The sequence below is a fragment of the Trichosurus vulpecula genome, chromosome 5 (genome assembly GCF_011100635.1).
Source record: "Trichosurus vulpecula isolate mTriVul1 chromosome 5, mTriVul1.pri, whole genome shotgun sequence".
NCBI classification, from domain to species: domain Eukaryota; kingdom Metazoa; phylum Chordata; class Mammalia; order Diprotodontia; family Phalangeridae; genus Trichosurus; species Trichosurus vulpecula.
The window spans coordinates 183,912,731-183,926,149 of NC_050577.1; the positions used below are offsets into that span (position 1 = coordinate 183,912,731).

Sequence of the window (13,419 nt, forward strand, 5' to 3'; positions counted from 1 at the left end):
GAAAGCTGCATGCCAAATCTAACCCAGAAACTATATAAACACAATTACAAAGCATTTGTTACACAAATAAAGTCAGATCTAATAATGGGAAATATTCATTTCTCATGGGCAGGCTGAGCCAATGTAATAAAAATGACAACTCTATGTAAATTAATTTACTTAATCGGTGCTATACCAAACAAACTACCAAAAATTATTTTATAGAGCTGAAAATACAATAGCAAAATTTATCTGGAATAGCAAGAGGTAAAAAATATTAAGAGAATCAATTTTAAAAAAATATGAAAGAAGGTGGCCTAGATGTAATAGATCTAGAATGTATTGTAAATCAAGAATCATGAAAACAATCTGGTATTGGCTAAGAAATAGTGGTAGATCAGTGGAATTGATTAGGTACACAATACACACTAGTAAATGACCCTAGTAATCTAGTGTTTGATAAATCCAAAGATCCAAGGTTATGGGACAAGAATTCACTATTTGACCAAAATTGCTTGGAAAACTGAAAAGAAGGTTAGCAGAAACTACATAAAGACCAACATCTCACACCATATAGCAAGATAAGATTAAATGTGTACATCGTTTAGACATAAAAAGTGATATCATAAACAAATGAGGAGAGCACCTGTCAGATCTATAGAAAAGAGAAGAATTTATGACAAAACAAAAGATAGAGAGCATTATAGGATGTAAAAATAACTTTCATTACATTAAATTTTAAAAATTTTGCACAAAGAAAACCAATCCAGCCAAGATAAGAAGGGAGGCAAGAAACTGCGGAAGAAATTTACAGCAAGTTTCCCTGATAAAGGCCTCATTTCTCAAACATATAGAGAACAAAACCAAGTTTATAAGAATACAAGTCACTCCCCAACTGATAATTGGTCAAAGGCAGTTTTCAGAAGAAATTAAAGTTATTTGTAGTCATAAGAAAATGCACTACATTGATTATTGATCTCAAATCTGTTCATTAGAGAAATGCAAAACAAATGTATCACCTCACTGCTATCACACTGGTTAATTAGACAGAAAAGAAAAGTGAAAAATGTTGGATGGGATGTGGAAATTTGGGATATTACTGAACTGTTGGTGGAGGTATGAACTGATCCAAACATTCTGGAGAACAATAGGGAACTGTGTCTAAAGGGCTATAAAACTGTGCATATGTTTTAACTAAGCAATACCACTACCAGTTCTATATCCCAAAGAGTTCAAAGAAAAAGGAAAAGGACCTACATGTACAAAAATATTTATAGCAGGTCTTTTTCTGGTGCCTAAGAACTGGAAATGGAGGAGATGGCTATCAATTAGAGAATTACTGAAGAAGTCATGATATATGATTGTTATGGGATATTATTTGTCTGTGAGAAATGATGAGCAGGATGCTTTCAGAAAAACCTGGGATGACTTATATGAACTCATGTAAAGTAAAGTAACAAGATCTAGGAAAACATTGTACATAGTAACAGCAATATTTTAAAGATGCTCAACTGTGAATGACTTATCTATTCTGGTGAATACTATGATCCAAGACAATTACAAAGATCTTATGATGAAAAATGCTACCCATTTCCAGAGAAAAAATTGATGGAATCTGAGTTCAGATCTAAACATGATTTTTTTGTTTACTTTATTTTTCTTGTTTATTTTTTGCCTCTGTTTTCTTTTGCAACATGCATTATATGGAAGTATGTTCTGCATGACTCCACATGTGTTACCTATATTAAACGCTTGTCTTCTCAGTGAGGGGAAAGGGAAGGAGAAAGGCAGAATTTAATGCACACATCAAATTTTAAAAATAAAATCCTGGCAAAAGGACTATGGTAATGTTTTACCTCCTAAATTCACTGTCACTGTGTTGGATTTATATCAGAGATTTAAAGATGGGTAAACATTAGAAGAATATTAGTGTCATTGATAGTACAAGTGACAAAACAGAAAAAAAAAACACTTTATGATGCTTGTAGATACAGAAAAGAGCTTTGATAAAAGTACATAATTTATGCTGAGAACTCTGAAAAGCATAATCATTGAAGAACTCTTCTGTAATTTAATCAAAGTTACATAACTAATACCAAAAATGAAAATTATTTGGCATGGAGATATAGTATCTTTTCTAAGGTATCCCTACTGTATTTGACACAGTTCAAGAAATATTATTACTACTACTAAGACATGAACAATAAAATAAAGGTATAAATATCAGCAAAGAGCTTAAATCTCTCTGCATAAAGCACCAGTAAATCAGAAAAGAAAGTTATCAAGCCAAACAATGGTGTCAGTAAAGTGTCAAGATATAAGTGAAAGAAAAAACAATGGTCTGGCCCCAGCCCCAGGGTGGCAGAGACAGTAGCAGAAGCAACAGCTGCAACTTCCAGAGCTCCAGGCCCACAGACGGTGGTGTGATGAAGCGTCTGATCAGAGTGGAAGTGCAAGGGGGGTGGGATAGGACGGAGAGAAATATAGTTAGTCTTTCACAACTTGACTATTATGGAAGTGTTTTGCATTATGATACATGTATAACCCATATTGAATTGCTTGCCTTCTCAAGGAGGGTGAGTGGGGAGGGAAGAAGGAAGAGAATCTGGAACTCAAAGTTTTAAAAAACAAATGTTAAAAATTGTTTTTACATGCAACTGGAAATATGATATACAGGCAATAGGGCATAGAAATCTATCTTGTCCTACAAGAAAGTAAGGGAGAAGGGGGAGAAGGGGGTGGGGTGATAGAAGGGAGGGCAGACTGGGGAAAGGGGTAATCAGAATGCATGCCATCTTGGGCTGGGAGGGAGAGGACAGATGGGGAGAAAGTTTGTAACTCAAAATCTTATGGAAATGAATGTTGAAAACTAAAAATAAATAAATTTAAAAAAGAAATGATGAGCTCATATATATTAGCAAAAAACAAGGATACACAAAATAATGAACAATGAAATAAGCAGCCCCAAAAGGAAATTGTATACCATAACAGCAATAGTGTTTTACGAACAACTTTGAGTGACTAAGTCATTTTGACTATTATAACGAAAGAAAAAGAAACTGGGAAACTTCTCTGGACAAAGAAACCAAACTTTATTAAAGGGAAAAAGGTGGTGGTCTGCAGTCTACCAAGTATGGCCTGAGACCATGAGTTACAAAATTCACACTTATTTATAAATCTATATATAGTCCAATACGCCCTTTGCAAGTCCAGTAGGTGCCTCATGCATGCACTGTACATATAGAGGTCTGCCCTTTCTAGAACTATATGTTATGCTTAGATAGATAAAAAATCAATGCCCTGAGTGCTTTGCTTTGTAATCATTTGTCAGCTACAAACATTTTAATAGAGTAAGAAGTAACTGTATGATTTATAGTAAGAGCATAGCCCTGGGTAAAAACCTGTGTGACTGAAACTACGACATAGTCCCACGGAAGTAGCTGTTTCAGTTAACCGTAAGAGTGACTATAATCATTATAAAGTGTGTATCTTAAGTATGTGATTATAATAACTACATCTGCATATTAATCTTTTATTAAAATAATAAAAAAAGCTCTCTGGAACGCACAGGGCACCTTTTGGAATGTACAGTGTATTGTCAGAACATCGAAGTCTTATAAAATATATTGGTCTTGTACTAGGCATGTACTGGTCGTGTACTGGGCATTTACTAGGCCTATAAAGGGCTCATTGGGACATCATGACCTTCAGACATCATGACTGGGGCTTGACCAGGGTGTGACAAGGGCTTCCATCATTGTACGTCCTTATAAATAACTGCAAATTTTGTAACTCATGGTCTCAGACTATTCTGGATGGATTGTAGACCACCACCCTTGTTTCTTGCCCAGAGAGGTTTCCCAGTATCTTTTTTTCAATAAATTAACTACAAAGATCATATGATGGAAGACACTATCTGCATCTAGAGAAAGACCTGACAAATGAAAGTATATCAAGAATGATTTTACATATTTTGGTCTAATGGTAGCCATCCCTATGATGGGGGGAGGAAAAAAAGAAATTTACATGACAAGTTTATTATATGTTTAAAAGTAATAACAAGTTGTACATAATATATTTGCAGCTTCGTGTGCAATCATATTTTTATTATTCTACTATATTATAAAAATATTTATTTTGTTTCATAAATTAAAAATCAAATAAATAATTTTTTTTCACAAAAGATTCTCAATGGGACAGAATAGATAAGTGTAACAATCTGCATGCGGGTCCAGGACTAAAAGTATCTCTGGAACAAATATTTTGAGTGACAACTGAGCAAGTTGGGAATTTTAGCCCTCTCTCTTTATGCTACCATTCAGAGCTCAGCACAATAACTAGTGTATAGTAAGGGTTTAATAAATGTTAGTTGACTGATAGAGGTAGCCTTGGAGAAGAAAGGGATATGGAAGAGATCTGAAGTTTCCACATGCTCAGCTTTCATTCAAGGTGTTTGTGTCAGTGAGGTCCATAGCTCTGTATCCACCTTTAAGGTATTACATAAGCAAGAGTTAAAAAAAATGAGGCTCAGTAGTTAGTATTTTATGAATTCAAAGCCGTTTAAAATTGGGCTAAGGAAACTGTACTCAATGAGAACTGTTAGAGAAGCTGGAAGTTTTAAGCAGCATCTTACAGTACAGAATGAAATAAATGCCAAAAGGATACATGATCTAAATATAAAAGATTTTACATTAAAAAAGAAAAAAAAAACAGAAAGTGGTAGCAGTCACTACTAGGAGGAAAGGATAATTCTTAACCAAACGAGTCTTAGAAATCATCATAAATTGAAAAATGGACATTTTTGATTCCATAAAGCTAAAAATCTTTCACATAAAATCAGTGCAGCTTGGGTCATATTATTATATTTTTCTGGAATATGAGCTTCTTGAGGGAAATGGTTGTTCTTGTTTCCAGCTTTTAATACCCAACACATAGTATAATACCTAGCACATATTCAGCACTTGATAAATATTTATTTATTGATAGGATGGAAAGTGAAACTATTAACTGGGGGGAGGAGGAAATCTTTATATCAAATGTCTGTGATCAAAGTCTGATAACCAAGATGGATTAAGGAATTAACATAAATATATGACCAAGAGTTATTTCCTAATGGATAAGGTCAACAGATATGAATATTTTTAAAAGACTCACAAACTATCAATGACCAAATAAGAAATCATTTCACATCATAAACAATAAAAAAAACCTTCAAATTTAAAAACTCTGAAGTTTCACCTCACTTCAAAAAAAATTAGAAAAGATGACAAAAATGGAAATTATAGATGTTGAGAGACTGCAGGAAAATGAGAAAACCAAAAGAGTGTTGATGAAGCTATTAATTGGTCCAACTATTCTGGAAAACAATGGGGCACAATTATTCAGGAAAAGTCATTAAATTATCATACCCTTTTACCCAGAGATTATACTATTTGACCCCAAGCAGATCAAACAAGGAAAGGTCCCACATAGACTAAAATATTCACAAAAGCATTTTTGAGGTAGTAAAAACACTAGAAATAACATGAATGCCCATCAGGTGAGGAATAGCTAAATAAAATCTGGATATGAATTATGAAATTATATTAAATTAAATATTAATTACATATTCTGTATAAAATAATAAATATAAAGAAGTCATGAAAGAAGGATTTTTATGAGCTGAAACAGAATAAAATATGTCAGTCCAGGAAAAAAATATAATAATAACAACAATATAAGTGAAATGAACACTAAAATAAGGTTGGATGTTGAGTTACTGCAATGATCCACTTAGGTTGACATAAGAAAATTCACTTCCCTTCTGTTGGTAAAGAGAAGTGAGGGAATGTGGATGAGGGAAGTTCTATCCAATGTCAAGTATGGTCGCTGTGTTGGTCATAACTTTATATATATATAGCATCTAGTCTGTAATCTCAGAGCTCTTGTAATGGGCTTCAATTACATAAAAATACCTGCCATTCAGTTTTCACAACAAAAGTTGTTCTCTGAGAGACCTTTCATGGGCTGTCCATAGTGCAGTGGACAGAATTTTGGACTTGGATTCAGTAAGACCTGAGTTTGAATCTTGCTTCAGATACTTAATAGCTGTGTGACCCTGGGCAAGTCATGTAAACTTTTCTGCCTCAGTTTCCTCATCTACAAAATGATAATGATAGCACCTGGCTTCCAGGGTTGTTGTTAGGATCAAATAAGATAATATTTGTAAAAGATTTTATTAACTATATAGCACTAAAAAAGCTAGCTATTTTTATTATTTTTATTTTTATTAATCATTTCCTTTATTGTTATTATATCCCTATAGGTTGTCTATCCACCTATCATAGTCTGGACAATATGCTAATATTTGAATTAGTGAAGGGAGAAGCTCAAAAATATCAAGAAGTCTAGCTGTGTATTTAAACTGTTTTTATCCAGAAACCAGGAGGGATATTTACAAAAACATTATTACAAAAACTTGGCACTATATTTCCTTTGTTCAGATGGTCTGGAAATAATATAGGAAGAGTAGTCAGCATATAATTTGAGAATTTCTATTTCTTATTTAAGACAAAGTCTACGAATGTTCAGAAAAAGAGAGGGAAAACCTGAGACATTTTTTATAACATTTCAAAACATGAGAATATTGAGTTGATACTTTCACATTTGTTTAAATGTAATTCCCCAGTTAGAAGGAAATGAAACAAATATGGTGACAGAGAAGTGCTGACAAAAGTATTGTTTCTTAACCCATATTGTATTCCCTTTTGCCTCTTCTAAATCACAATATTTCAGAGTTAGAATGAAACCTGTTAGTCATTCATTCTAACTCATTCTTGAACAGGAATTCCTATATAACATGACCAGCAAATAGCCTTGATTGGTAAATCTATAATAATAAATAACTTACATTTTGGTATAGAACATTTCAATTTTTGACCTTCATACATTTTTGGAAATTGTTTGGAAGCTTTTCCTTATATTGGCATGATTTCTTTACTCTCTAGAATTATTATTCATTGCTCCTATAATTTCTAGGCCAAAATGAATGTATCAAATTCCTTTTATGCATAAAAATCTTTTAGATATTTGCTTGAGGCTAGCCATGAATATATTGAGGTAGCTAAGTAGCTCAGTGGATAGAGTACTGGGTCTGAAGTCAGGAAGGCATGAGTTCAAATATAACCTCAGATAGTCACTAGCTTTGTGACTCTGAGCAAGTCAGCTAATTTCTGTTGCATTAATTCATTGGAGAAAGAAAATAGCAAGCTCCTCTATTATCTTTGCCAAGAAACCTTTACAGGGTCATAATAAGTCAGACATGACTGAATGACTAAACAACAACATGAATATCCTTACTTTCTTCCCTACTTGACTAGATCTGTGACCTCACTGTTATGGATACTTCCAATGGTTCAGATTGCAACCCATCTGCCTATTCTCATTTTATGCATATTTTGTTCATCTCCTCCCATAAACACTCCACTTGGGGACCATCTAATGCACTAAGATTATTCCTCTAAATTTCTGGACATTGAATGGGTAGTAAGGTAATATTTGGGATGCCTATATTCTGTCTTTCATTCTTTTTTTCTTTCCTGATTACCATTTTATGCCTCTCTTGGGTCTTGTATTTGAAGATCAAATTTTCCATTGAGCTCTAGTCTTTTCAGTAGGAAAGTCTGGAAGTAACCTATTCCATTGAATATCTGTCTCCTCCCCTAAAAGATTATGCTCATTTTCACTGAGTCATTGATCCTTGGTTGTAAACCAAGCTCCTTTACCTTACAGAACATCATATTCCAAGCCTTCAGATGTTCTAATGTAGAAGCCGCAAGATCCTGCATAATCCTTCCTGTAGTTTCATGATATTTGAAAGGTTTCTTTTTGGTTGTTTGCAGTATTTTCTCCTTGATCTGATAATTTCTGAATTTGGCTACAATCTTCCTTGGCATTTTAAATTTGGGATCTCTTTCAGGAGGTGATTAGTGGATTCTTACAATGACTACTACCCTCTGTTTCTAGGACCTCAGGATAGTTATTCTTGATGATTTCTTGAATTGTACTGTCCAGGCTCTTTTTTTGATCATGGGTTTCAGGTAGACCAATAATTCTTAAACTATCTCTCCTGGATCTATTTTTCAGATCAGTTGTTTTTCCAATGAGGTATCTTACATTTTCTTTTCTTTTCATTCTTTTGTTTTTGTTTGACAGATTCTTGATGTCTCATAGAGTCCTTAGCTTCCACTTACCCAATTCTACTTTTTAAAGAGTTTTCTTCATTTTACTTTTTTCCATTTTGTCAATTGTATTTTTAAAAGAATTGTTCAGTTTTTTTTCTACCTCTCTTATTTGGCTTTTAAAATTCTTCTTGAGCTCTTCCAAGAAGACTTTTTGGACTTGAGACCAATTCATATTCCTCTATGAGGTTTTGGACCATGTTGTCCTCTCTTGAATTTGTGTTTTGATCTTTCCTGTCACCAAGATACTTCTCTGTGGTCACTATTTATTCTTGTTGCTTTTTGCTCATGTTGTTTGCCTTTTATCTGGCTTTTAAATTTGATCTCTGCTTCTGAAGCCATTGCAGCACTGTCCCAGACTTCTTGTACTGGAGGCTAGGGGCCTGGTTACTGGTTTTCTGTGCTGGGTCCTCAGGTGCTGGTAACTAGAGGTTCTAGTGGTCTGGTAGTTTACCTGGTGCTGAGATGAAACTGGTAGTGGTGGCTGGTGGCTGTTTGAGCTTGCCTGCTCCTCCACCCTGGGGCTCAGAATCTCCTGCTGTTTTGCTGAGGTGGTGCTTGCCTCTGGCTTGCTGGGATGCCTTTGGTCCTGTACTGGTCTCTGTCAGACATAGCAAGCGGGACCATTCTTGTTAACTCCCCTAGCCTCCTGAGCTAAAAGACTGCTGTACCTCACTTTTCTACTAGCTCCACTATTCCAGGATTTTTCCTGGTACAATATTCTCTGGGTTTCAAGGTTTATAAAGGAAGATGAGAGCAACTTACTGCTTACTCTACTATCTTGGCTTCTCAAAGTTTAAACTGGTGACTTTCAAATATTCAGTCTGGCTGCTAGCTCCAGGAACAGCTGCTGCTGCTGCTGTCTCTCACCCTGCACAGGTCTGGGCTTCTCTCACCCAGGTCAGACCCCCCTCTCCTGCTGAGCTGCTAGGTTGTCTCTGGCATCTGTGTGCTGAGAAGTCTGGAAATCACCACTACTGCCAGTGATTCAGTCCCCTGGGGTCTGCTCTGGCTTTGCCATGGTGGCATCTGAGCTGGCACAGCCTGTGTGCTAGACTGTGCTCCTCTCCCAGCCAGGTGCAACAGACCCTTCTTGTTGACCTTCCAGGTTGTCTTGGGATGGAAATCTGACTCATTCTGTCTCTTTGTGGATTCTGCCACTCTCAAATTTGTTCAGAGTCACTTTTTAAAAGATATTTGAAGGGAATTGAGGGAGGGCTCAGGTGAGTCCTTGCTTTCACTCCACCATCTTAGCTCTGCTCCCTTTGCCTTTCATTCTTGATAAATGACTGATCCACTTCTCTCTGTAGTGATGCATATATCTTTGTGATACATTTTGTGATGTTTCTGGTGCCCAGTGCTTCTCTGATGAAATGCTTCAATCCTTCTACACTCACCATGGATGGCAACTGCTTTTTTTTTTTAAAAACTAATCTTCAGCCTTAATTCCTCAGGCACTGTGGAATTCTATAATTCATAGCCATATAGTAATCACTGGATTTTTGGTGTCAAAATGGGTCTTTATTTTAGGGAGAAGTTTAGAGTCTCCTTTAAACTTGTAAACTCCCTTTAATCTCCTTCGAAGTTTCTTGAGGGCAAAGACTATTTACCTTTGTCCATGCATCCCCAATGCCAAGCATCACACCTTATACTTTGTTGTAATTCAGTAAATGCTTGTTAAATCCCTCAATGAATTAATGGTTTTAAAGTTATGTTTAAGAAGAAAAACTTCTGGTAGTTCCCACTGAACTGGAAAAATTTCGTATATGAATCTCATAAGAGAACAAGTTTTTTTTTTATTTCTTTTTTTATCTGAAGACCAGCTTAACTACATCTGGAGATATTTGTTATTGAGTTTGCCATATTATTTTAAATTCTTCAAAATTCTTGGAGACTGTCAACCCACCAGTTAAGTCACAGATCATTTAAGCACTGAATTAAGTACTCTAGTCTTTTTAGTAGTCTGTCATTGACTTCTAGGTTGTTTGAGAGAAGAATAAACCAGGTTAGATGATGCTTCTAATATGTAACAGAGTCCTGCTGAAGTGCTCTTACTTTTCCAGGTTTTTTTAGTTCTAATATTATCATCCAAATGATCTTTTTTCTTCATTTCTCAGTAAGAATAGACCATCCTTCTATGCTAACTTCTCTCATTTTGAGGGTGAACAAGTTAGAAAAATATTCATACCCTGCAACCATAGTTTAATAAAGCAGACCCCCAGAGACATAAGTGTTAATGCAGTTTTCTAAAATGCTTCACTTGTTCCAAAGAAGTTGTTTACTAGTTTGGAGCTTCTGGCTTGTTTCCATGCACTTCTGTATGCTACTGGTTGCTTATGGGACTCATTTTGTCATTAACTGTACTTCTGTGAAATGGTGGAAAAACCCTGTATTTGGATGAGTGGAAATTGGTTGGAAGTACAGTTCTGCTATTTATTAACTATGTCGTTTATCCTTTCCTTGTCTCAGATTCCTGAGACATTTTACAACTTCATGTGTAAAATGATAGCTTGAACTAAATCTGTAAGGTCTTGCTCTTTTTTGTAATACCCACTAGTCCTAATGTCGCTTAGACAAAACCAGCAATGATGTTGAGATTTTGGCTGCATATAAAAATATTAATCCTTATATTAAAAAGTTGCTGGTAAAGAAGAGCTATTTGGTTTGTCCTTTTTAAAGCTTGAAGAGGACTGTCTCAGCATAGTGCAGAGGAAAGAGAGCTGAACTTGGAATCACAGGGCTTGAATTGGAATTTGGACTCTGCCACTCACCTGGGTGACCTTGGGCAAAAGTGACTTAATCTCTTTGGCCTTTGGTTTCTTCATTTGTAAATTAAGAATGCAGGGTTAGATGACTTCTACATTTCCTTTCAGGTCTGTATCTATAACCTATGACTTCTTCCCAGTTTACTCACACTTACAGCTGCCTTATAATCAGCAAGCAATTCTTGCATTGAGATAATCACAAAAAATTATATACACATTTTCCTGTTAGAGCTTTTCTCACATTTATATCTCCGCCGACATCAGCAGAGTAAATTTTGAGACACTTTCTTCCCTCAAAATCTGAGGAGACAACATAACCTAAAAGAAAATTTAGTTTTGAAAAGACTTGGAAGTCAAGGAAAGCATACCTATAACAAAATTTGTCTTCGAAGATGATTGTCCATACTGTTGTTCGATATACTTGGGTTTATATGTGACCATTCCAAATAAAGAATTAAACTGAACGGTGCTTGCACACAAGTATAAAAAATACACTGGATTTCCAAAAAGCCTCTTCAGAGAAGGCAGAAAATCTACAAAGTGAAAATAACATGGACCAATTACCAAAAAAATATAAGATAGGCTTTGATCAATTTTTTTGCTATCATCCTCAGAGTCATCTTTAACTTTTCCCTGACCCTCACCTGAGAAATTCATTTGGTTGCCAATTCTCTCAAGGCTAAAATATCTTCCCCACATATCTTTTTTTTCCCTACTCACATGGATATTGTCTTGGTTCAGCCTTACATATACTACTATAATAGCCTCCTAACTGGTCTGTCTCCAATCTCTTTCCTCTTCAACCCACAATTACCAAAATTATCTTTCCAATATAGTGGTCTAATTATATGATGTCTCTTCCTCCCCATTCAAAAACTGTTAGTGATTGCTTACTATATATAGGGTAAATTACAAAGTCCTTATTCTAGATTTCAAAGCCTTTTTACATTCTGTCTCCATTTGACCTATGTAGATTTTCATATGAATATTTTTCTTCATCCTATATTATCATCCTATATTAAATTGATCTGGTTCTGACCTCTTCACCCTCCATTCATTCGTTCATGTTATGTCTCATGTTTAGAACATCCTCCTACCTCCCTTTCTTTTCTTTCTAGACTCAATGGGCCCCCCCACACCATGCAACTTTCAATTTTGGCCCCTGGGTAAAGTATCTAAGGAACATTTTTTAAAATGTGGGATTTTACTCACCTCTTGCCATTTCAAGCATTGACACTTTTTCTTGATAGTGTGTGTGATATTCCTTAGGATTTTCAACAATAAACTTTGATTTTTCAGAAGAGGAAATGGAATCTTTCCTGCCTTCAGGTTTCATGAGACTCTTTGGCAAGAACCAGAAAGGCACAGCTGCAATAAGACTTAGGGCACCTGCTATTAAATAACCTAGCCACCAGGCACCTACCCATTGTGTGTCCTTTGGAGTAATGGCTAGGTCACCTAAAAGACAAAGAGGATAAGTGAGGTGTCCACATAGCAAAATCTTTATTTAGTATTCCACCACAAAAAGAATTGATCCTTAATCAAACAGAGGTTCAATTTTTCCACATTAGGTTTTAATGTTAACCTTTCTTTCTTCCTATTATATACCACTATTTTTTTCACTCAAAAAGAATGAAGAGCTATTTGGATCATGTTCAATCATGTTCTTTTTTTCTTCTAAACAAATACTAAAACTTAAATACATAATAAGAAAAGAAAACAACATTGTAAACTTAAATATAAAATAAGAAAAGAAAAAAACATATCATGTGCACAGCAGGACATAGGAGAGGATTCAAAATATATGGCAATAACTTATCATTTCAAGAAAGCCTATGTATTAAATACTGTGTGTTAAGTTGAAAGCTAGCCATCTATTCTGTGCTTCCTTGTAGGCTTTCTTTTGTTCTCTGCTGTACACCTTTTACTTTGTTCTTTTTATCTCCCTCCCCCTCCCCTACCTGCCACCCCCAGACTACAACTGAGCATTGACATACACACACACACACACACACACACATATCTCCACACATGTATATATTTATGTATGTATGTATATATACATACAATTATACATATATACACATACATACATATATACACACATACATACATACATACATACATGTATAAACATATACTTTCCCTAAGAGATTCTACTCCTAATCTTGTTTTTAGGTTTACGCATATCTTTTTTCCTATCTCTCCTAACTCCTCTACCTTACTTCTACCTGCTGCCTTACCCTCCCTTATCCTCGAATTGCCCTAAATGTAAACACCCTTTTGTACACCCCTTTGACCTATTCTGTCCTCCTGTCTAAAGCTCCCTCCCTTATATTCCCATTCTTCTAAATCTAAATACCCTTCTACACAATCCCCTTTTAACCTATTCCCTCACCCTTCTCTCTAGAGATCCTTTCTTTATCCTCTGCCCCCTCCCTATCCCCTGTAACAAT

The 13,419-nt window shown here is 35.3% G+C and overlaps 1 protein-coding gene across 1 annotated transcript in view; it reads right to left on the reverse strand.

Annotated features, from left to right (window-relative positions):
* Positions 1-13,419, reverse strand: part of LOC118850574 (solute carrier organic anion transporter family member 1C1-like) — a 103,171-nt gene that overhangs the window by 66,524 nt on the left and 23,228 nt on the right. The window contains exons 7-8 of the mRNA XM_036760071.1: positions 12,176-12,421; positions 11,332-11,496 (exon numbers count right to left, since the gene is read on the reverse strand). Coding sequence (XP_036615966.1) covers positions 11,332-11,496; positions 12,176-12,421 — 411 coding nt within the window. The remainder of the gene's footprint in view (positions 1-11,331; positions 11,497-12,175; positions 12,422-13,419) is intronic.